The sequence below is a fragment of the Ambystoma mexicanum genome, chromosome 1p (assembly GCF_040938575.1).
Source record: "Ambystoma mexicanum isolate Mex_15411 chromosome 1p, UKY_AmexF1_1, whole genome shotgun sequence".
Classification (NCBI taxonomy): Eukaryota; Metazoa; Chordata; class Amphibia; order Caudata; family Ambystomatidae; genus Ambystoma; species Ambystoma mexicanum.
This window is the reverse complement of record NC_090921.1, coordinates 833821420-833845010: the sequence shown is the minus strand read 5'-3', so window position 1 is coordinate 833845010 and position 23591 is coordinate 833821420. Positions and strand designations below refer to the sequence as shown.

The 23591-nt window shown below is 46.6% G+C and overlaps 1 protein-coding gene across 3 annotated transcripts in view; it reads left to right on the top strand.

Moving 5' to 3' along the window:
• Positions 1-23591, top strand: part of RNF115 (ring finger protein 115) — an 809324-nt gene that overhangs the window by 115308 nt on the left and 670425 nt on the right. For all 3 annotated transcript variants that reach the window (XM_069652791.1, XM_069652792.1, XM_069652790.1), the window contains exon 2: positions 3019-3077. In XM_069652791.1, coding sequence (XP_069508892.1) covers positions 3019-3077 — 59 coding nt within the window. The remainder of the gene's footprint in view (positions 1-3018; positions 3078-23591) is intronic.

The window sequence follows — 23591 nt, the reverse complement described above, 5'->3', positions numbered from 1 at the left end:
ATACCTGCAGAAACAATTTTTTGACGCAGGGATCAGAGTGGGAGGAGTGTACCATGTAATATCCTTATATACGGACGATGTACTGTTGTACTTAAAGAACCCGCATCTGAATGTGCCAGTAATTTTGGACGTGCTAGATAACTTTGCACGGGTATCAGGGATCTCCTTTAGCAGGGGGAAGTCTTGCATATTTCCACTGGCGGGGCTGGCTAGGAAAACGGCGGAGGATCTCCCAGGAGTTGGCTCAGATGGCAGCCGCAATCGTTCAGATACTTGGGAGTGAATGTCTGGCACACTCCTGAACTGATGTATAAAGCAACACAGAACTGGCGGTGAAAGAACTCGGGAGGTCCATGAAATTTTAGTCTAAACTACTGTTATCGGTGATGGGCAGGGCAGCCATTGTTAAAATGGTAGTCCTACCGAGGCTTTTATATTTTTTTCCCTAATGTCCACTACTACATCCCAGCCTCCCTTCTTTCGCCTACTGGAAAAGCTGCTAAGGGAGCTTCTCTGGGGTCCCGCTAGACACAGGCTGTCCCTAACTACACTTGTGCTGCCATACAAGGCGGGGCAGGGGTCCAACTACCAGACCTCGAGAGGTATTACTTGGCAGCACAACTCAGCTTCGTGGCCAAGTGGCTCGCAGATGAGACCACCTCGGAAACCAAGCTGATAAAACAGCTGGTGGCGCCTGCACGGCTAAAAGAAATACTGTAGATCCCGCTAGGGTGTTTGGGTGGTGTCCCGATGATCGTAGCTCTAGGCAGGAGGGTTTGGGGCAAGGCTTTGAAACTGCTGGGAGGCGCACACCCCTTCTCACCCGAGACCCCGATTGCAGCCGATGTGTGCGTCCCTAGAGCAGACCTGGCAAATGTACAACAATGGGAAAGATGCAGCATTTACACCTGGGGGGACGTATATGAGGAGGGTGTTTTCGGGGTGTTTGAAGCTATGGGGGAGAAAGAGGTATTACCCAAGGGCTAGTTCCTGTGGTATCAAAGGACGATAAAGATAGCAAGAAAAGAATGGAAAGAATGGCCAGAGGAGCCAACTGCTGATCTAGCACTAAAGTTGCTCCATAACCTGGGTGATGGATGTAGACCAATGTCCAGGCTCTATAGTCAGCTGGCGGATAGGCCCAACCCCAAAAGTGCAGCGTTGAAACAGTGGTGGGAAACCGACCTGGGAATGGGCATAACCGAGAAGGAATGGGAGAGAATTCTTATGTACCCCTGGGAAGTGTATAGAAACGCCCAATTCAGGTTGATCCAATTAAACTTTCTGTATAGGACCTACATGACACCAAGCAGAATAGCCAAATCTAGCAACAGAACACAGCAGCCACTATGTCCATGGTGCGGTTCAGAAGGAGCAGGAATGTTGCACATGTTCTGGGGGTGTCTGGAGGTACAGGGCTTCTGGGCCAAGATAGAGCAGACCTGCAAAAAAGGCTGGGGTAGCAAGGTATGAATGGACACCGAAAGAATGCCTCCTTGGAGCCTACCCAAGAATAAGCAAAGTTACGCACCTGGTGAAATTTATGGACATGGTTTGTGTACTGGCCAAAAGGACCATTTCAATGGCATCGAAGACTGCGGGGGGACCACAGTATTCTAGATGGCATAGGGAACTGGAACACTGGACAGAGGCTGAGACTAGAGTATGGGCGAGGGGGGTGTCCAGAGCTGGGGAGGATGCAAGGCCTGCAAATGAGGCCTGGTAAACACTGATTTGGGACGTTTTCCATCCATCGGATGACAATTCCACCATGAATTAACAGAGACCATGCTTGGGCCACCCAAGACCTGCTAGGAGCTAGGTTAACAAAGCGAGGATTGCTGAATCGGCACCCTGTAACCCCCAGCAAATGCACTACGCCATGGAACCTCTTGAAGCGAATAGTTGAATATTCCTGGAAGGGAATCAAGTGGTGAAGACTGTTTGTTATAAGATCATTAGTTGTTGTTGATCTGTTATTACGCATAAGCATGACAATGATGATAAATTGAGATGCAAAATGTTAATGTTCCCTATAAATGCCAATAAAAACATTTTAAAAATAAATTATCTGAAGCATTGAGTCCTCATGGATACATGGATTTTAAATTCAATGAATCAATCTAGCGGGGTGGGGAGAAACTTTGGCTTTTTGACCGTGTTCTTTCCTCTTGTTCATTTTGATGAAGTGCAACAGTTATCTAATTCTAGTCTATTGCTGTGTGCACATTTCCGAATTCTCTACGGTGTTTAGTGGGGAGGAAGGAGACAGACCCACCTTGTGAAGATCACTCTGTCTTAGCCCTCTTGCACGACCTGACCACTCACACGCAGGAAAACCCTTCTAGGGAGGGGCCTAGTTTGCTTGCTAATCCTACCCCAGATGTGCCAGTGCCGTGCAAATGCAGAATTGAGTTTAGTGACTGGTAACAGGCCTAGCGCCTTGTGTGCAACCGTTCTTCATTAGCCTAATTTTCGTAACCTAACCACTAAATTAAAGATGATGCCTTCATCTTTTTCGAGGATGAGTGTTTGTGTGCGGCTTCTGCGGTGTCCACAGTAGTTTCTATATGTAACTTCTCTGGTAGACATTTATTTTGAGCGTACAATGATTTAAAAGCGTTTGAGTATGCACAGACTGTGTGTGGGCATGTTTGCAAAGTGTGGTTTCTAAATTTCTTTAGTATCACATTAAAATTTGAAAACAATTGTATATGAAATGTTCAGTTATGTGCAAGGTTTCTGAGTGCGACCAAAGCCCGAATCTATGCTGCCTGATCCTTCACCAGAACCACCTGCATTACTCACCGATGTGTATTTTCCTCAGGGATGAAGTGGCTCCCTGTAGGAGGGAGCATCTGCTGCTCTTCTGTTACGTTGCTGAGGACATAGTGTTTATACAACGCCAGTGGGCTGCTGCTATTCTTGGCTTGCCAGCAGCCTGATGTATTTTATTCTGTCTGAAACGGCATAGTTTACATTATCGCTGAACAACTATCTTTCTTTTTTCTACTCTAGGAATATATCTGCCCCAGATGTGAATCGGGATTTATTGAGCAAGTAACAGATGATTCCAGGTACTATTTAAAACCAATATGTCTTCCACCATGATGTATTGCTGTAAAAAAATCAAAGGGTTGAAAGAACATGCATAATGAAGTGATGCGAGCTAACCATATATGTCTCAATTTTGGGGTCTTTCTCCCCTTGGCTGACTTTTCAAATTAGTCTGCGTGGTAAAGATTTGCAAATCAAATGCATCAATGATCGCTGTTTTGTCAGTCTCAGCTCGGTTGTCTGTGCATGGTGTTCATTTCACAAACATTTCGATCACTGCTGACATACGTTGGCTCTCTCCCCTTAACCTTGTTTGCAATTAGAGTGCACATTTAGGGATTTAAATTAAGATTGGTTAAGCATGAGCTAAACACGATTCCTGGGTACCCAGGACTAACCAGTGACCAGGAGCTACAACTGGGGAACGAGGAGATAGTATCTAGCGTTGTCCATTATCTGTGATCCCTCATGCTTTAAATGTTGTATAAATGTGTTCTAATGTTTGTGACAATAGAAACATGGAATTCAATTCACAGACCTGTTTGTTCGGCATAAGTTGGCCTGGGGAGCCAAATGCAGCTCCTGTTGGTGGTATCAAGCTATCCATGGTCTTCTTGGCTACATGTAGAAGCTAATTGGATCCCAGCTCTCCTCAATTTTGAACCCTATTTGTTGTTATACATTTAGCAACTTAAATGGTATGGCTTGTTGTCCTTAGCCCACAAATCACTTTGTTTTCAGGATGTTTCTAATCTTGTGAAAGCTGAACCATACCAACTTATAGTAGCTTATTGAATGTTTCTCACTTCAACACATGAAATGGGCTGGGATAAAAATACATTGTGCAGTTTGAAAAGCATGTGTTTGGAAATTAAGCCAAGGTCTGTCCTATGAACTATAATAATCCTTTACAAAGGAGTTTGGGAGCCAGTCTACTGAGAACGAACATGGGTCAAATACCCTGTTCTATGGAATTTCGTCCACTCGGAGGGTCTACAAGCAAAAGCTTCACCTTTCTTAGCCGAGGCTGAAACGCGTGTCTGGGGTTGCTGATGGTACCCTTGTTTGAGGTGGATTGAGGGTTTGTACCCATGACATTAGCACGCCTGACCTATGTTGACTTCACCTTTCTATAGGGAGTAAATGTAACTGAACGTTTTTCTCCCCCACCGATTTCCTTTTTGTTTTTGTGTAGAGATGTGTTGCTCATTGTATGTGTGTGTGCGTTGCTGAATTTTATAGGGGTGTCTGTGTTGGTGGATGTTTATGCAGGACTGTATGCATATTAATTAAAAGGCTGTTCTTAGTAGGCATACATATTTCAAGTGTATTGGTGGTAATGATCCACCCCAGCCCAATAGCAATTCACCCTGGGAAGCCACAGTTCCATGGATCCTCTCCAGTCCTCTAGCACTAAAGACAGCCAAACATTGAACCTGCCCAACCTGGAGAACTTTGATCCGCAGGTGCAAATTCATAGAGACCAAACAACTGCTTTTCTTCAGAAGTTGTCCTTTTCAGCCACACAATCTTTGTATAATTTATCCTGCTGTTGCCAGCAAATCTGTTAATAGTAGCAGGATAAACGTGGCAGTGAAGTCAAATCAAATCCCCAGGGCGATGTTCAACGAGCTCCTGAACCCCACATTAGTGTTTCTAGTTATTGGCTTTCTGATCATTGGTTTAACCATGATTGATACAATTTTACCTTTACATTGTCTTCCTGCAGAGCATTGTTTGCTAAGTTAGAGAATTGCAAGTTGACGACAGACCATTCATTACATATTCGGAGGGTTTAAAAACGCTTACCAAGAGATTTTCAGAATCCTGTTCATACTCTGCTCTAGGGATATGGGAGACCTAGGATCCTTCCTAAAGAGTGAAAGGCAGTAAAAGGAAGGGGGTAAATGAATCCTTAGAAGGTGGCCAAGCCTGATGAAGCCTTGGCCCTGCTCCCCAATACCAAAGTAAGCCCATGTGAACCTTGACAAGGTGGACAATCTTAGCCTGTTCACAATTGTGGTAATCTAGAGAGAGAGTAACATCAAAGTGAGGCAGTGTGCTGTAACATCGAGGGAAGCGGTGGTGTGATACCAGGAAAGTGATTTATAAGTGGAAGTGAGGACATCAGCAGTTTTTTTTCCTTTTAATTAATACTGTGTGTTTCAGTTTACAAGACACTTTTTCACACCATAAAAATATGTAGCAAAAAGAATAAAAATACAACTTAACATTAGATACAGATAATGAAAAACCCACAACTTAAAATCAAATTTTGTCCTTAACATATAGAATATTGCGATATACTTCACATGCGATATACTCAACATAGCAACAATCAAAGATAAAGCAACAAACGACAAAAAAAAGAAATAAAAAAACTATTTGTTTAGAAGCTCGAATTGCCCATTTGAAGCCCCCCCTCATCTTAGGACCTGTATGTTTTAAAGTCATTCAGTTGCAATGCAATACATTTTTTCTAGCATTACCGCTTCAGTTTTAAACAGAAATCGTCCCAATGCACACACAAATGATTTAAAAGGGTTATTCATGCATTTTGACCAGAGAAATTCCCTCGTGAAGTTGGTACTAATAACATTCCTTTCCCCCAAACACATAATTCTGTCATTGTCAAAATAGCTGCAATAGATGAGCAAGTGCTTAATGGTTTCTGGTTGAGACTTCACATTACAGAATCTACATCCCTCTCCAACAGCAGATGTCCAATGTTTAATTGGTTCTAACGTTTGCTTCGAGGGGATTGGGTCCTCCGACGTATTCCATATCTATGACATGTAATCACCACAGCTGTGCTGCTTCGGAAACATTTTTCTGCGTCCTGCGTCAATGACGTCGATGCGCCGTCGTCGAGGACCTCCTCCGATGTGATAAGTAGGACGCACGACGCCCGTAGCCTCAGTTCCGTTTATTCCGCGAACGTGTTGCTTCGTGAATCTCGGTTAACCCCTCGACTCTTTGGAGTTCTGTTCTTCTCGGTTCTTCGAACCCGTTCGTTTTTGTGAAAATCCTTCGTGTGAAGATGTCTTCTACTTCGTCTTCGATCCCGCATCCGGGCTTCAAGAAGTGCGGGGAGTGTGGGTCCAAGATGTCGGTGACAGACTCGCATGACGCCTGCCTCTGGTGCCTCGGGGAGGCCCACGACACGGATGACTGTATTGACTGCCAGTCGCTCACGTCCAAAGCCTTACGCGAACGTAAGAAGAAGTTGTCGGTAGGTCGGGTGTCCAAGCCCCGGAAGTCGAAGTCTGCGGGGCTTTCGACGGATTATTTGAGGCGTGACTCTCCGCGTCATCGTCTGAAGTCTCGTGGGTCTCCTTCTAGGAGTCGGTCTCGCCACTCCTCAGCCTCTTCGAGGCATTCTCGGAAGCGCCGACACCGGTCCGCTTCGGAGGACTCTGCCCGGCACGTCGCTTACCCCACCAGCCGTGCGACGCCAGAGGAATGGGCTTCCTTCGGGAAGAAAATGCTGGCGATTTTTGAGTCGCAGGGTACTAAGCCGTCTGCGCCCCCGAGTGGGGTCGGTCGTGAGAGGTCGAGAGACACCGCTCGCAAGAGTGGTCGGCACGAGTCACGGGAGAGGTCCCGTTCGGACAAGGAGACTCGTTCTCGACGTACCCGTTCCAGGTCCCGGTCCTCGACGCGTTCGAGACCGTGTACACCTGTAAGGTCTTCGAGGAAGACATCGACGTCTGAGGCGTCGAGGGCGTCGACAGGCTTTCTTGAGGCTCCGGCTCCGAGGAAGTCGTCGACGCTCAGGTCGTCGAAGGACACGCTCGGGGCTCCGGCTTCGAGGGCTGTGTCAATGCCGCCGATGCTGGCGGCGCTGCATCTGACGTCGACGCCGATTTCCTCGACGCCAAACCTCTCGGCGCTGTAGCTTGTTCTCTCGACGCCGGCGCCGATTCGCTCGACGCCATCGACGCCTTTCGTGTCGGAGGTACCCCGTGGCACGGGAGAACCCCCTAGGAAGGCTCTGGTTAAGAGCAAGCACTCTCGGGTGCCTTCTTTTCGCCACCTGGAATATATTTCAGAGGCGGATGAGGATTCTGATGGCCTGGTTCCTAGTCAGGTTCCAGATGAAATTGTCTCGGGCCATAGTCAGTTTGACGATTTGAGGCAGTCACTGCATGATGCCAGTGGACTGGACACCTCTCCGGAGGTGGAGTTTTGTAGGCCTGAGCCTGGCTCTCATGCCGATTCCTCATACCGGAGCCTTATGGCTAGTACTTGGGATGGTCTGCTCCCCCAGGGGAGTTTGTGCAGGATGATCTAACGGACATCCTTGATGTTGGTCCCCCAACTGACCCGGTACTGCCGTTCCATATGGCTTTACAGAGAAGGGTGGCGGCGGCTTGGACTGCTCCGGAGAGTCTCCCGGCGGTGGGCAGATCCTTGTTGCGAAAATACCGTCCAGCCAGTAGCGACCCCTGCTACTTGACCAGGCACCCCACACCGGAGAGTTTGGTGGTGCAGGCGGCCGCGGCCCGGCGAAGCAGGCGTCGTACCCTACCGTCCCTCCTGATAGGGATGACAAATGTTTTGATGGCTGGGCGTAGAAAGTTTTTTCTTCTGGTGGTATGGCGCTTCAGGCGGCCAACTCCATTTGTGCCTTGTCTAGTTTCACACACACTCTTTGGAACTGTGTTGCGTTAGCGGCTGAACATATTCCCGAAGGGGACGAACGGGATGGTTTCCTTGCTATGGTCCAGGATGGTAAGGATGCCATGTGTGAGTCCGTTCAGTCGGGTTTGGCCTTAGCTGAATGCGTCAGTAGGTCCATGGCGGCGAGCACCGTGATACGCAGGTTTGCGTGGTTGCGGAAGTCGGGGTTTGCTCCTGATGTGCAGTCCCGGCTCCTCAACATGCCCTTTGATGGTGAACACCTTTTTGGCAGCAAGGCTGACAAGAGCCTTGAGAGGTTGCAGACCTCAAAAGCTGCAGCGAAGTCGTTGGGCGCTGCAGTTCGCCAACCTCCGCCTTTTCATCCTAGGGGACAGCAGTGGAGGGGTGGTTCCTTTCGCTATTACTCGTCCTTCGGTAAAGCGAGAGGAGCTGGCAGTCAAAGAGGCCAACGCAGGGGTACCAGAGGTGGACGACAGGGTACCCGTGGTGCCAAGGCCGCTCGGGCAGTTGCCTCTTTGCCCTCAGGTAACGCTGCAGCCGCTCCCACTCAGTCATGAGGCCATGTCCCATGGTTCGCCGGTTGGGGGAAGGCTGGCGCAGCATCTTGTAGAGTGGCAAGCCATTACTTCAGATGTGTGGGTTCTGGAGATCATAAACCACGGCTACTGTCTTCCCTTTCGGCACAGGCCTCGCGACAATCCACCGGGGAACCTCTTTGCAGAGTCCGGATCCGCTCCTTGCGCAGGAAATTCAAGCCCTGTTGGAGAAAGGCGCCATAGAACTGGTGCCTGTAGCGGAGAGGAACAAGGGATGGTATTCCCCTTATTTTTTGATTTCGAAGAAAGACGGGGGATTGAGACCCATCATGGACTTGCGCGGTTTGAACAAACTCCTCAGGAAGGACAAGTTCAAGATGGTTACTCTCTCTCAAGTCCTCCAGGCCCTTCAGCTTCAGGACTGGTTGGTGTCACTCGACCTCAAGGATGCTTACTTCCATGTGCCGATCCATCCCAAGCACAAGAAGTACCTGAGGTTCGCAGTTGGCGACTCGCACTTTCAGTTTCGGGTCCTGCCGTTCGGATTGACCTCCGCCCCGAGGGTTTTCACCAAGCTCATGGTGGTGGTGGCAGCGCATTTCAGGAAAGGGGGATTCACGTCCACCCCTACCTGGACGATTGGTTGATCAGGGGGAGCTCTTCCGAGCAAGTCCTGGATCATCTGTCCGTCACCTGCCACTCCCTTCACATGCTGGGCTTCTCCCTCAATTTAAAGAAGTCCCATTTGACGCCAACACAGCAGCTCCAGTACATCGGAGCAGTGCTCGACACTTCCCTGGGGCAGTGTTTTCCTCCCCAGGTGAGGGCTCTTCACATTCAGCAGATGGTGCACAAGTTTCAGCATGCCCAGACGCTCTCAGCGTTCGAGTTCTTGAGGTTGCTCGGCCTCATGGCATCCTGCATTCTTCTGGTGCCAGAGGCTCGCCTGCGGATGAGATCTTTGCAGTGGACACTCAAGACGCAATGGTCGCAGTCCTCCGGCAGGATGTCGGACCCGGTTCAGGTGCCGCCCTCGGTTGCCCAGGACCTTCTGTGGTGGGCCGTCGAAGGCAACCTGATGAAGGGGGCTCCATTTTGACTTCCCTGGCCAGAGGTGACTATCGTGACGGATGCATCCCTCACGGGATGGGGAGCTCATGCCAACGGGCTGACAGTCAGCGGTCGTTGGTCTCCGTCGGAGTCCAGACTCCATATCAATCTGTTGGAGCTGAGGGCCGTCAGGCTAGCCCTGAAGGCTTTTCTGCCGACTGTGCCAGGAAAGAGTGTCCTGATCCTGACGGACAACACAGTGGCCATGCACTACCTCAACAAAAAGGGGGGGGCGGGGTCACTTCCTCTGTGCAGGGAGGCGATGCAGCTCGAGTTCTAGGCCATCCAGCAGGAAGTTTCGATCTCGGCAGTTCATCTGGCCGGAGACGAAAACATGACGGCGGACGCTCTGAGCAGGCAGAGCGCGATCTCTCACGAGTGGGAGTTGGCTCAGGAGATTCTCAAGTGGATCTCTTCGCCTCCAGTGTCAACCGGTAGTGCGAAAGGTTTTGCTTGCAGGAATTTCCTCCAAAAGGAGCCTTAGGAGACGCGTTTGTGGTGGAGTGCTCATTCCCGCTGCTGTACGCGTTTCCTCCAGTCCCCGTCGTCCCGCAAGTGCTGCGGAGGTTACGGAAATTCGGTTCCCGGATGATCCTCATTGCTCCGGCGTGGGCTCGGAGGACGTGGTACCCGGACCTTCTCGACTTGTCCATCTGCCCTCCACGTCGTCTTCCCTACCGAGACGATCTGCTCTCACGGGAGGGGGGTCAGGTTCTCCATCCAGAGGTCAGATCCCTCAACCTTCACGCTTGGCTTCTGTAAGGTTGAGGTATAAGGATTGGGACCTCCCTGAAGACGTGATGGAGGTGTTGCTTTCGGCCCGAAGGCCAGCAACAAAGTCTCTGTACCGTTGCCGTTGGCGTAAGTTCTGCGACTGGTGCAGAGTTCAGAATGTGGATCCTTTTGCATGTGACATCCCCATGGTTCTGTCCTTTTTACTTTCTTTGGCCCACAGGGGCTTGCAATTGGGTACCATTAAAGGTTACCTGGTGGCGCTGTCCATCTTTAAGCGCTCGTCTGAAGAGTGTTCTTACTTTAAAATCCCTTTAATTTCACAGTTTCTGAAAGGGCTCACTAATGTGTTCCCTCTGTCACCTTTCCTGGTGCCCGGTTGGGATTTAAACCTTGTTCTTAAGTTTCTTATGGGTGCTCCGTTTGAGCCTTTACATTCTTGCCCTTTGAGGCTGTTAACTCTGAAAACTGTGTTTTTAGTTGCGGTTACTTCCGCTCGCAGAGTGAGTGAGTTACAGGCACTTTCAGTTAAACCACCCTTCACTGTATTTCACAAGGACAGGGTTGTCCTTAGAGTTCGTCCTTCTTTTCTTCCGAAGGTAGTGACGGAATTTCATTTGGCCCAGAAGGTGGTTGTTCCGGCATTCTATCCTCCTCCGCATTCTGGGAAGGAAGAGGAGAGGCTCCATAGGCTTGATCCTAGGAGAGCTTTAAGCTTTTATGTTTCACGCATGTCCCGGGTCAGAGTGGACGATCAACTCTTTGTTGGTTACGCTGGAAAGCGTTTGGGGCAAGCTGTGACGAAACAGACTTTGTCTTGCTGGATTATTTTGGCCATCTCGGAGTGCTACCGCTTGGCGGGTAAGGACCCACCGGCTGGCTTGCGGGCCCATTCTACCAGGGGTATGGCTGCATCTACTGCCCTGCAGAGGGGTGTTCCTATTCGCAACATCTGTGATGCAGCCGCCTGGGCTTCAATACATTCATTTGTACGTCACTATTCCCTCGATTCCATCCGAGCACAAGATCTGGCCTTTGGCAAGGCGGTCGTTTGCTCTGCTATTTGATTGGCTATTCTAAATTTTGATTCTAAATTCTTTCCCTCCTCCTTGCTCTGGTACTGCTTTGGGAGTCTGTCATAGATATGGAATACGTCGGAGGACCCAATCCCCTCGAAGAACAAGTTACTTTCTTACCTGGTAACGTTCTTTCGATGGGATGGTCCGACGACGTAGTCCATATCGCTCCCGCCCTGCCTTCCCCGCTGCAGAATTTCTTTTGCGATTGCAGCTTGCGTTCCGCAAGGCTTTGTGTCTGTCTGGCAGTTGACTAATGTCACACGTTCTGGGGGAAAAAACTACAACTGAGGCTACGGGCGTCGTGCGTCCTACTTAGCACATCGGATGACATCGAAGGAGGTCCTCGACGACGGCGCATCGACGTCATCGACGCAGGACGCAGACGCTGAAAAGTTTCCGAAGCAGCACAGCTGTGGTGATTACATGTCATAGATATGGAATACGTCGTCGGACCATCCCATCGAAAGAACGTTACCAGGTAAGAAAGTAACTTGTTCAACTGGTTCATACGAAATCGCATATATATCGCGTATTAGGGCATCAGGGAAACACTCAATATACATTTGTCTCGGTAACCTTTTGTGTGAATGATGTGCAAATTCCTGATATAAATCATAGGAACCAATTTCCTCTTGGGAGTCCACCCAATCCATTTGATTTTTTTTTTTTTTTTGGCGTAGCCAGCATGTATAATATCTTCTTTAGTAATGTTAATACGCACTAATGCACATTCCATTCTTTTCTTAAAAAGTAAGACTGATAGTGGATGCTCTAATTGAAGCATCTTTGCAAATTCCGTATAAATTGAATTCCTGAGGGTGGGAGGGGGGGCTAGCGTTTTGGCAAACGTGTTCATCTGATGCCACAAAAAAACGAGATGATAGACTTGATAAACCCAGTTCTATCCGTACACATGCATTAGGTACTGATTTTGCCAGACCCAGGGTTTGCTTCCATAACCGTGCTTGCAAAGTGTTAACAATCTGATCAATGTCATGAAGACATAACTCCAACCCATACAACAAAACAGCTTCAATTTTTAACAAATAGAATTGAATAGCAGGACTTAATTAATATTTGCAGTATTTATGAAATATGATCCTTAATTGAGACTTCAGAGGTTGCATGTTTACTAAGGACTCATACCAGTGTTTTTAGAGAAGGTATTTGTAACATCAAAGCCCAAGTATTTTAGCACTGAAATTCTTTCCAGCGCAATATTGTTAATGGTCCAGTTGTATTGTGGCAGTTTTTTCACACCCGAGAATACTAAGATCTTTGACTTTGCTACATTGGGGCGCAGATTGTGATTGTGTGCAAAAGAAGCACATTTTTATTTTGGCGTCCAAAGGGCGTTTTGTCGAATAACAAATACGCCAGCCAATTTAATTTAAAATGGCCAATCTGCACAGGGAAACAAAGTATTTGACTCCACATACAATCAATGTCAACCAGATATAGATTAAACAATGTCGAAGCAAGGTTACAACCTTGCTTCACGCTTGTGCAAGTGTGAATGTTCTCTATTACGTCACCTTGCTGATTAATTCGAATTTTGAAATCGGTATCTGTTTGTAGTAGAGCAAACAACTGAATAATGATCTCGGGGAAACCCCACTTTTTATCATTTTGCTCCATAACAAATCATGAATGACACCATCAAAAGCCAAGCTCAATGCGGCCATATAAAGTCTAGCACCTGTTTTTTTTTTTTTTTTTTTTTTTTTTATATCGAAAATAAAAGATGTGACAGAATAGTTGGATTAGCGGCCGTGTTTTCTGAATCCCGTTTGATTCGGGGATAAAAGTTTTTATGTGGTTTTCAAGTTCTTGTAGTAATAAAATAGTAAATACTTTGTAAAATGCATCCGTTAATGCTATGGGCCTATAATTTAACGGCTATCGGGATTCCCTTTTTTCATAGACTTTTCACAAGTTTCTTACCCAGAAATGTATTCCAATGAAGTGTACTCGGGCGACGCTCTATTTCCACCCAAGCCAATTTCAAAACTGTGTCATTATTAACCCATAGCAACTCACTGAATCCCAAGTCAACTGAAATAAGAGGAGTACATAATTGTAAAAAATTGTGACATATAAAAGCAAAGTCAATTGTTGAAACAACCATTCCCTATGCCATGTACTGTAACGTTTTCGAATCAAAATTGACAACCCCCATATTCCACTGAGAAAAATAGTCAATCCAACGTTGACGTGTCACAATAGCACGTCGCTCATTATATGACAAAATGGGAGAAACACTGTCGTTATTGTCACTTCTGCAGTTAGCATTAAAATCTCCCCCCACAATAAAGCCATCATAATCATTTTTTAAAAGAGCGTTTTCAAAGTATTTATAGAAACACCTTTGTCATGAGTGTGTATGTTGAAATATAACGTGACCAACATTACCCTCAAGCATTTTCATGTCAATAGCAAGAATATTATTTGAGGAGTGGATAACACAAGATTGAACATTTATACTGTTGTTCACTAAAATAGCTAAATTTTCTTTTAGGGCGACCCAATCCTTGTTTTGAGGCAGGGGAGGTGAAGGTAGGATTTCACACTCAAGAGTTTACAACCATGGTCTTGTGTAGGAGAATTATGGCTGGAATATCAAATAAGGAACTTGAGCTTAAAGCAGAAAAGAAGTTATGGTAACCACATGTATTCCAAACCACAGCTATGGCCTGTTTTTGACTGGAGCAATGGAAGCCAATGTATTGACTAAATTGGCAATCCAAGACCAATCCTTGATGTTTGAAGCAATAGCTGCTAATTGTATCGGCTGACACAGCAGAGGAAGATGACATCGGCAGTTGAAAACAGCCAGGGGGAGGAGGAGAGCAATCCTGCAGTCATATGGACCAGTAAGGTTTCAGCAGGCCAGGTGGGTCCAAGGGTTGGCTACCCCTTATTTAGGGCCTACCAAGACCCCAGTTCCGATCACTTTGGAATCTAACAAAGAACGTACTCCAGGTCGTGCTTTAGTTAAGGGCTACCTAAAAGAAGCTGAGAATGAAGAGCCATATCTTGCAACAGCCAGGTAACATCAGTCACATGCAATCCATACGCGTGTCTATAGTTTTGTTCTAATTCCCCTCGGTGCATTGAACTAAAAGCAAATATTAAAACATTTGTGTGAGAAATACTTTGTCATGACAGCAAATATTTGACAATATTCTCATATACATATATTTCACTGAACAAACTTTGGTTAGAGTTAAGCTAAATTGACAAGATAGATCGCAACAAAACCCTTGAAATTCAGCAGATGTGGGAATTCATGACCGGCTTAATTCTGTAAAAGCCTGCCGGCCTCCTTCAGACTTGAGCCGGAGCACCTGAAATTCTGGAAGCTGCTCAAGACCCTTGTTTTCTCATCTGCCTTCGCTCTCTCGCTTCCTTGCTAACCTACCTGTCTTCTGCCCTGCCTGTTATCTTGGTACCCTCAGAGCCTCACTGGGTACCAGCCTCCTCCATGACCAGTCATCCTTGCACTATGTTGCCAGTATTTTGCTGTATTTTTTTTGGTGAGCTTGTTGGGTTATTTCGTGGTATAGTGGTGAGTCTTAAGTACACAAGACTGCCTGATATTGTTCTTATACCTGGACCTTAAACAGTAAGTCAAAACCGGACCTGGTACGCTCTAACTCATCATTTCATTTTCCTGTGGTATTTTATTTACAATACTACGTCATGCCCTTTTGGTGGTATTTCAGAACACACTTGCCAGGTAATCTGAATACTGACACTCGTATAAACAGCCCATGAGAAGAACCCAATTCACAGTAACCAACTTTGTGCTTTACCACAAGCGGTAATATGAAATTACTGGCTGTGGTAAATTTAAACTACCACCTGTTTAGTTATCTGTGTTACCACAAGAGACCAGGACACATAATACCCACACTCAGATTAATTCAACCTTCTCTTTTGTTCTTTACAGAAAATTAGGATTATGCAAAGTATCAACAAAACCTGCAATGCACAGCGTTTGCACACACATCTTCTGTGACTCAAAAATGAAAATGAAATATTTACAAATACAACTCGCCTGCATTTGTTTTCCCCACGATAAATGAGCTCTTCCCACATAATAGGCTCCACATATCCCTGTATTGGCATTGCAACTCAAAACATTATCAAAAAAGACCTTGACTCGCGGTATCTGCTATTCGCAGCTCAAGAAAGCACAGCCTATTTGACACTTTCTACATAAAATAAAGAACACCTGAAGAATATCTGTCTGTTTATACTGGGACCATAACTTTCTTGGCTGCAATTGTCTAAAATGCACTTATACAGAGTCCTTGAATAGCAAACTACACACGCCTCAATTTCTTTACTGGCACTTACCCAAAATCAGTGCTTGATTAGGTGTGCCCCAGACTTTATGCAAAGCCAGGATTTCTCTCACAACCCAGTCGGTAAGAATCTCTCTTCCCCCGTCTCCCTGAAAGGACTCCACATAGTCCCATTTACCTTACATATAATGTATGTTTGAAATGCACTCACAATACTGACTCGCACCAAATGAGTGCCTCACACTCTTGAGTCTCACACCTTTGAAAAGTGGGTCAGTTTTCATCTATGTTGAAATTCAGAGCCTTATTTCAAATTGAAAACCTTGGAGAAATTCTGAGCCCTTTCTTCCTACAACTGCCTCCTGGCTTACTGCTTGCTCACTTGGGGGCTATAACTACAACGGTTACAGCCCCCCTGCCTCCTTGCACTTACCCAGAGCCATGTTGCCCTGAACGCACTCCCCTCACCTGCATTTCCCACGCTACCTCCCCCCTGCACTTTTCGTTGTCGCACTTGCACAATCAAATTAAACCATGCCTACTAAGATAGTTTGTCTTAACTCAGTCTCCCCTCCCTTGTCTTGTGGTGGCTAGAAACACTTGTGTATAGGTGCGTTATCATCATCATTATGCTTATAGGCTTTGTAATAGGAACGTGCAGAGTTAAGCCGGCCATGACTTCCCACATCCGCTGAATTTGAAGGGTTTTGTTGCGATAAATCTGGTCAACTTAACTAAAGTTTAAAGTTTTATCAGGGAATTTAATGTTTTTTTTTGTTATACTTTAGTTTTTGGCCTTGGCCAGTGGCCACGGCCTTAGGACGTGTCCACTGTATATGTTCCCTCAATATGTTTCTTTTACACCCACTGGGTGGCCACTGCGACCGCCACTGGGTGGCCACGGCCGAACCCACGACCCTGGCTAGTTAGCACGGCCTTCTGCCATGCCCACTCTATTTTAAATGTCTACTGGACCACTATCCATGGCCTTCGGCCGTGGCCACTGCAAATGTGTGCCCCCCCTTCTTTTGGGCCCACCAGCCATGGCCACTTTCCATGTCTTTGAAGCCCACTTATTCTCTTTTAAAATGTTTTCTCCTTTTCCGCGGCTATAATAATGTACTACAGATAGCCACGGTTATCGGGGGCAGAGGGGGTGGGGCGACAAAAACTAAAGTTTCCCTGCCCTACCAGTCAGTCACCAGGTGCCCCTCTCCTCCTGGTATGCTCCACCCACTGCCTTAAACTAAAGCCCTCTCTCATGCCCACCAACCCTTGTTCCGTGTGATGCATTTTCATTCCCAATCTCATTTTCTTTTGTAGAAATGGTGCTCTTGAAGTGGTCCCTAGTCACCCCCCACCCCCATCCTCCAAACTCCCCAATTTCACGTGGTGTCCTCTTCCTCCCCTCCCCCACCTCTAGCCTGATGCCATTGCATCGTTTTTCCTCCTCCAAATAGAATTTTTCTGAAAAGCCTCTCTGCTGCAAGGCACCGTGGGAGATATCGCTATAATATTGGGAGACGGACGGCATTCTTTAGCAGTTTCCAAAACCTGATGCATTCAGACCCAATGAAGACCTACTTCAAAGACCAATTTATGGAAATGATTCCCTGGCCTCAGGAAACTACAGGCCAGTGAATGTTCCCCTCCTACACCACCGGCGGAGCGACCTCCTGAGCCAGGGGACCCTGCACCACCTGCTCCATGCTCGGCACCTCATGCCGAAAATCCTACTGATAAGGGTGTGGTGGATATGCATGCGGAGGAGGAGCTGCTGCTGTCATCAATCGGGGTGTTACATTATCAGGTGATTGATCTAATGTCTTATTTTGACATCCCAGCACAGGAGCCTCCTACCTCACAGCTGTGCTTTTGTCAAGGGCTCTTACTTTAAAAGTGCCGTATTGTTCGGGACTTTTCCTCCAGAAGGATCGATATCCTCCAGAATAGATATCTATTTGTGTTGGCCAGACGCCGGCTACAAGCTTCAGTCTTCAAGAGGAAGTGGTGGCGGCGACTACCCTCCACTCAATGTCTTCGGCATCTTCATCCTCGTAAGTCTTACTAAAGGAGGACAAGGTTTTAGGGGTTGTTTGAAAGAAAGTGTTTTCAAAGATGGCCCTCCGAGTCAGTCATATACGGATGCAGTCCTGGTGGCGGCTAACCTAAAACTGTGTGAAGGCGGTCTCAGAGTTCAGATAGTTAATTCCCCAGGATAAACTCAACCATTCCCAGAGCAGTCTAACTGATGCCAGGTTTCTGGCTCAAGATATTTTAGAAGCCGCAGCCCATCCTATTGATACTTCGGCACAAGGTCTTATGATCGGCATTGATTGGCTTCATGCAACCAAGTTTACAAAAGGAAATCCAAGAGAAGGTTCTGGACCTTCCATTTCAGGGCAAAGATCTTTTCCACAGCTCTACCAATGATGAGCTCACCACGACCAAGGCAAGTACAATGACAACAAAATCGCTGCCCATCCTCACAAAAGCACCATCAGGAAAGTATTCTTACCCCCCAGAAGTCAGAATTTCGGTTCGGTCCTTCACAGGATTGTGTGGGGTTTCAGGGCTGGAAGTTTGCGAGCACCAGACCACTCCCCTCGCCGCAAACGCCAGAGGACGGGTGGACTTTTCTCTTCTTTTTCTTTCCTTTTTTTTTTCTCCCACTCAACAGCCTCCACCGCCGGGGCCAATAAATGCATCCTCTTTGGATAAGAATCCCAAATGATGGTTTGGAATGGTCCCACCTGACTCCAGTAGGGTGACTCATTTCTGTACATCTGGAGGCTTGGCCGACCACCACAAAGGATCCTTGGGTCCTGCCGGTAGCTCATTTGCTTTTGTCTCCCTCTCCCACCACATCCTCCACTGATGCAGACATGATCTCCTCTGCGTTCCAAAATTCAGAAACTATTGTACATACGGCCCTTCCAGCGGGCTTGTTCTACCATATATTTACAGTGCCGAAATCAACCAGGCGGGCCTGAACACTATCTTAGACCTGTCCGAATTCAATCTCCACATTCCCCAGGATAGATTCAAGATGGTCATGCCTGCACAAATCTGTTAATCTCTAGTAAAGGACGATTTGGCTCTCCGTAGTGTATCTTCAGCATGCCTACCTTTGCATCCCAATATGACCCCAGTACCACAAATGGCTTTTGACTTTCGGTGGGGAGCTGTAAGGGAGGCATGGTATATGACACTGACACAAAAGGTACAATTTGTAAAACCTTTATTCAATTTTCAGGGTTTGGGGAAAAAAACACTCCTACTTTGCCCTATAACTAGGATGGGAGTAGTCTCTACCATCGAATAACAAATAACAGTCCTATTTGAGTCGGTCAAATCAAAATGGCCGACACTAACTAAAAAAATGCCTACTCCATCTCTTGTACAAAAAGTGTGCAAAGGAGAATGTTATGCAAAGGAAAATCACTGTTAGAATATAAAGAATAAATGTGGCTGAGTCAGCTCTCCTCCCCACGTTACACAGCACAGAGTAAGGCGGTCCCTGTAGACCCGATGACGCACTCTGGCTCAGGTCCTCCAAACAAAGGCAGTTCAAAACGTGGATCGAGGCCGCCTGGCCATCCTTGTTGAAGTCTCTTTCCAGCTTTCAAAACACAGTTCAACAAAATGCTTGCGCCAGTCTCCCGGAGTCAGGCTCTGACCTTTCAAAGCACACTTACAGGGACACCTTTCCCCAGCCCCCAAGCTAGATTCACATCCTTTAGGGGTTCCCTTCCCCTAACTTATCACACTTCGGTCTTCCTCAGTCGGGCTCTGACCTTTTCCTGATGTTGAAGACTTTCAAATGTTTATGGCTTTCACTATAGACCTCCGCAGGACCACTTTGAATTTCCCTTCAGCTCACTAGGGATGCTGCGGTATTGTTTATAGCGGTATGATAACCTTCTTGCCAAATGACAGTATATCATGGTTATCGCGTTTATAGCAGGTGGAGTTAACTAATCTTATCAATTATTATCTTATAGGTCATAAATTGTCAGCATTTTGAAACTTGCCTCTGCACAGTTTTTTAACTGATCCTCCAGGAATCTATGGCGGCTGCAGATTTGGTCATTCATGGCGCTCACTCGTTACTCTCCTTGAATGAAAGCGTGACTAGTGAAAGTGTTAAAATGCACATTTTGAGCAATGAGCTTGCTGCTCAGTCACAGGTCATCTCTTTGAAAATCGGCCTCGACCTGTATTATTTTGGAACCACATGGCCTGGGCATCATGAACCCTCGCTGCGATCAGTCATAAAAGTTTGTTTTGATAACGCTTTATCCCATATAAGGGAGAAAAGTCACTCATGTGAGGTCTGAAAGCCCATGTCATTGTTTCTTTTGTCAAAATGTCATTGCCAACACACACTCGCCGAAAGGTTGCATATTGATCAAATCACTATAGCTTGTTTACCATCTGCCTGGTGTATTATAAAGGTCTGATGTTGGAGTCACCACTAACCATGTAATCCTAAAAGGACAGCGTTCAGTGGGCGCTGTTGATTTCTTTCTTGATTCTTGCAATACATGTTAATTTACCTTCTTAAAGATAGTGGCACACAAACTTGTTGAAAATGACAAAGTTAAAATACATATCAGCACCAAATATGGCCTACCACCACATCACCACAGCCCCATCATTACCATTTCCCCCAGGTCTGAGCGCATTAGGACCCTAGTCATGTGAGTTGAGACGGAGGAATGCTTTCATGGGTGGTGTCACAAATCGAGGATTGACCTGTGAAATATTTCACCCCATTGCTCTGGATACTTCAAATTGAATGTAGCATCTGTGCTGCCTGCTTGAGTCCAGTGCCATATGCAGAAGGCAGGTGAAGGATCAAGCGAAGCAACAACTCTAGTGCCAATGTGTAAATCTACACAGAGGACAGGGGGTGTGGGGAGGGGCAGTTTATATACTAGCACAAAGCACTAATGGGCCCAGTGTTCATACAGCCTACAGAGCTAATGTTTTTTGTGGACATGCATCAGAAGGGCATCCAGTTCATTCCCCCTTTGAATTCTGGGATGTGTAGTTCCCCATCTTTCAAATTAGTGGGAAAACTACAAATCGGCTGATCTTTAACCCAACTCTACTGATCACAGAGAAAGAGCGGTCACAGCATCAAAGCTGCATTTACTAATGTGGTCTCACTTTCCTTATGCTCGTGTCTGCCAAACACCACATCCCACAGTGCAAGATCCAGAATGCGCAGCGCTTGCTTACTGCAGCCTTTCCAAATCAGATTGAAAAGCTCACTTAATAGCTGCAGGCTCTAAAACAGTGTACCGGTATAAACAACGTGACGGTTATTATAGTTCAATTAAGCTTTTCACGGTATCTATAACGATATACCATTATACCGTTACACCCCTACAGCTCACACTCTTGTGTTATTTTCCCCAGTGTCTCTTGGTCTGGGTAGTTCGATGTAATAAGCACAAAAGATTAACGGTCACCTTTTACTCCCCCCGCCGCTCCTTTTCCCGGGGTTAATTTTGATCACTTCACCTTTTTATAGTTCATTCCCTTTATCTCTTTATAACAAAAACATTTCATCTTTCACCGAGACTTTCCAGTGGGCTACTTGTGGACCACTCTGCTACTCAGTATCGCTGGTTTCACAGCTGTCGGTAATAAGTTCATCACACGTCATCTGCCTTTCTTCGTGTCTCATCCGAATGCGTGCAGCCTTCAATTGTGCAATATACTGTTGCAACTTCAATCTTTCCTTAACATACACCGATCTTTCATGACGCTTGCCAACTCAACGTCTGTGTGCATTTCTTTCCTGTCTTTGCAGTTGTTAATTCACAAGTCCATATTAATACCACAGGCTTGGCTTTGCCTTCCTTACTGTGCAGTTCACCCAGGAGTGTCGCTGGCGTCCTTGAAACACAATGCAGTGTTCTTGTCTGGCATTTGGCCGTCTCGCGTGTCTTTTGTGGCCTTTGGAAGGCAATAACCTTCTGCAGGTAACTCCTGCGGTTCTCTACCCTTTGCTCTTGTCCCTCTGTCTGTTGCTCTGCTACAGTAGGTTTGCCTTCGCCCGGAGTGTTTTGCTCTTGCTCGTGTTCCAGCTTGCTCTGTGTATCTATGTTCCGCTTTTTATCCGTGTGAGGAGAGCTAATTATTATCAGATGTATGCACTTAAAGTCATGTGCCTGACTTTGCCTGACCCGATTAGTGGGACATGTCCAATGAGATATCTATGGGCTAGCCCTTTACTCTGTCGCCATCTTCCTCGACCCAGTGTCTGTGTAGAAGGAGGGAAGGAAGTTGGGACACTGGACAATCCTATAAAATAGGATGGGTCATGTGTACGGAAAAGTTGGTAATACTGCATCTCACCATCGGTCATCTCACCCCACTCCCCGAAGAGCCCTCACCCAGGTGATGCTACCGCACTGAGCCAGGCGGTAGCCGTGTCCTGGCCACCTGAGAGAGATCGATCCCTGGGGACTAGTAGGTGAGACACCATCTTGTTTCTCACCGAGCGAACATTTCCAATATTTATTCCCTTCGGCTTGGCTCCAAGAATCTTCACCAATATGATGGGAGTAATAGCTTTTCGCAGGCTTTGCAGAGTCCATGTCTATTCATATTTGGACTACTGATTCCTCTGATAACACTGACATCAGAAAGCAACCTCCCAAATGCAGATGTTGCTACAGGTTCTGTTCAACCAGAGGTTATCTGTGAACTGGAGGAAGTACTCGATGATGGTCACTCGAGATCTGTTTTTCTTTGGTTTCTGCTGGAAATCTGTGATGGCCAAGGTTTTTCTAACGGATCTAACTCGATTGTGCCCCTTTTGCTGAAATCCACGCAAATGATGGCATGGTGGTTCCAGAGGCTTCTGGGCTTGATGGCGTCCTGTGTTTAAGCTATTCCTCTAGCAAGGTTAAAAATGTGGCGCACGCAGTAAGCCCTGAGACAAACCTAATCTAAGGCGACCGATCCAGACTGTCAATTGATGCTTGAAACGGTGTCGTTAACATCATGTCAATTATCTCGAGTCGTTAGCAGTTTAACTGGAAGCCTTCCAGTCCAGCGTCGCCAACAAAGTATGTGTCAGGACAACCAACTCTCTCAATGTTTTACATAAACAAGCAAGTGGACACCAAGTCCCTTCCCCTAATTGGACTAGCCCTACAGATGCAGGAATGGGCCATGCAAAACGGATATGGCTTTAAGCATTGTACATCCCTGGCCAAGAAAATGCAGCAGCCGACTCCCTCAGCTGGCGGTCTGCGGCGAACCATGAATGGAAATTAATAGATCAAGTTCTCTTCCATCTTTTCAGCAAGTGGGAGACCCTGAGTGTAGACCTATGTGTGACCCACCGCAACAAGAAATGTCTGCTGTATGCTTCCAGAGAGGGTCTGGGCCCAAGCTCGCTGGGAGATGCTCTTGAGATCTCATGGGATGGAGTGTTGACATTAGCCTTCTGATCCCTGTCTTTGATTCATCCAGCTCTACTGAAACTGCAGGAGGGTAGAGACTGCACAGTGGTGTTTGTAGCACCTTGATGGTCAGCTAGGTTCTGGATTTCGGAAATTAAGACTGTCAATCTGTACACCAATTCAGTTGCCGGAGATTCCCAATCTTCTGCAGAACAATGAACAAGAATGGCATCCCTACCCACAATCTCTCAACTTGGTCGGCCTTGTTTCTGGGATCAGGTTGCTAGCTCAGTTTAATCTCATCAGGTGACCAAATGCGTATCATACAGGCAGTGCGCAAACCTTCTACATTCTGTAAGGGAGGCATGTTATCACAAGTAGACACAGACACAAGATTAGCAAGTTCAAAAAGCTTTATCGTACACTTGAAAGGGTGTTTTGAAAAGCTCCTCGCCTGTCCTATAGCTAAAGATGGGAGTACTCTCGACCATCAAAGTAAAAAAGCACAGTCCTAGTCTGCTGTCAGTCAAAACAAGATGGCCTATACTAAAAAAAACTATTGCTTGCCTGTGTATAGAGAAAGATATGTGTAAAGGAAAAAGCAGTGTTCAAAACAATATGTCAAAGTAACTGAGAAACTCCCTTCCCCACTTTTTTTAGTACCAGATAAGAGACCACACTTGGGTCTTAGAACAC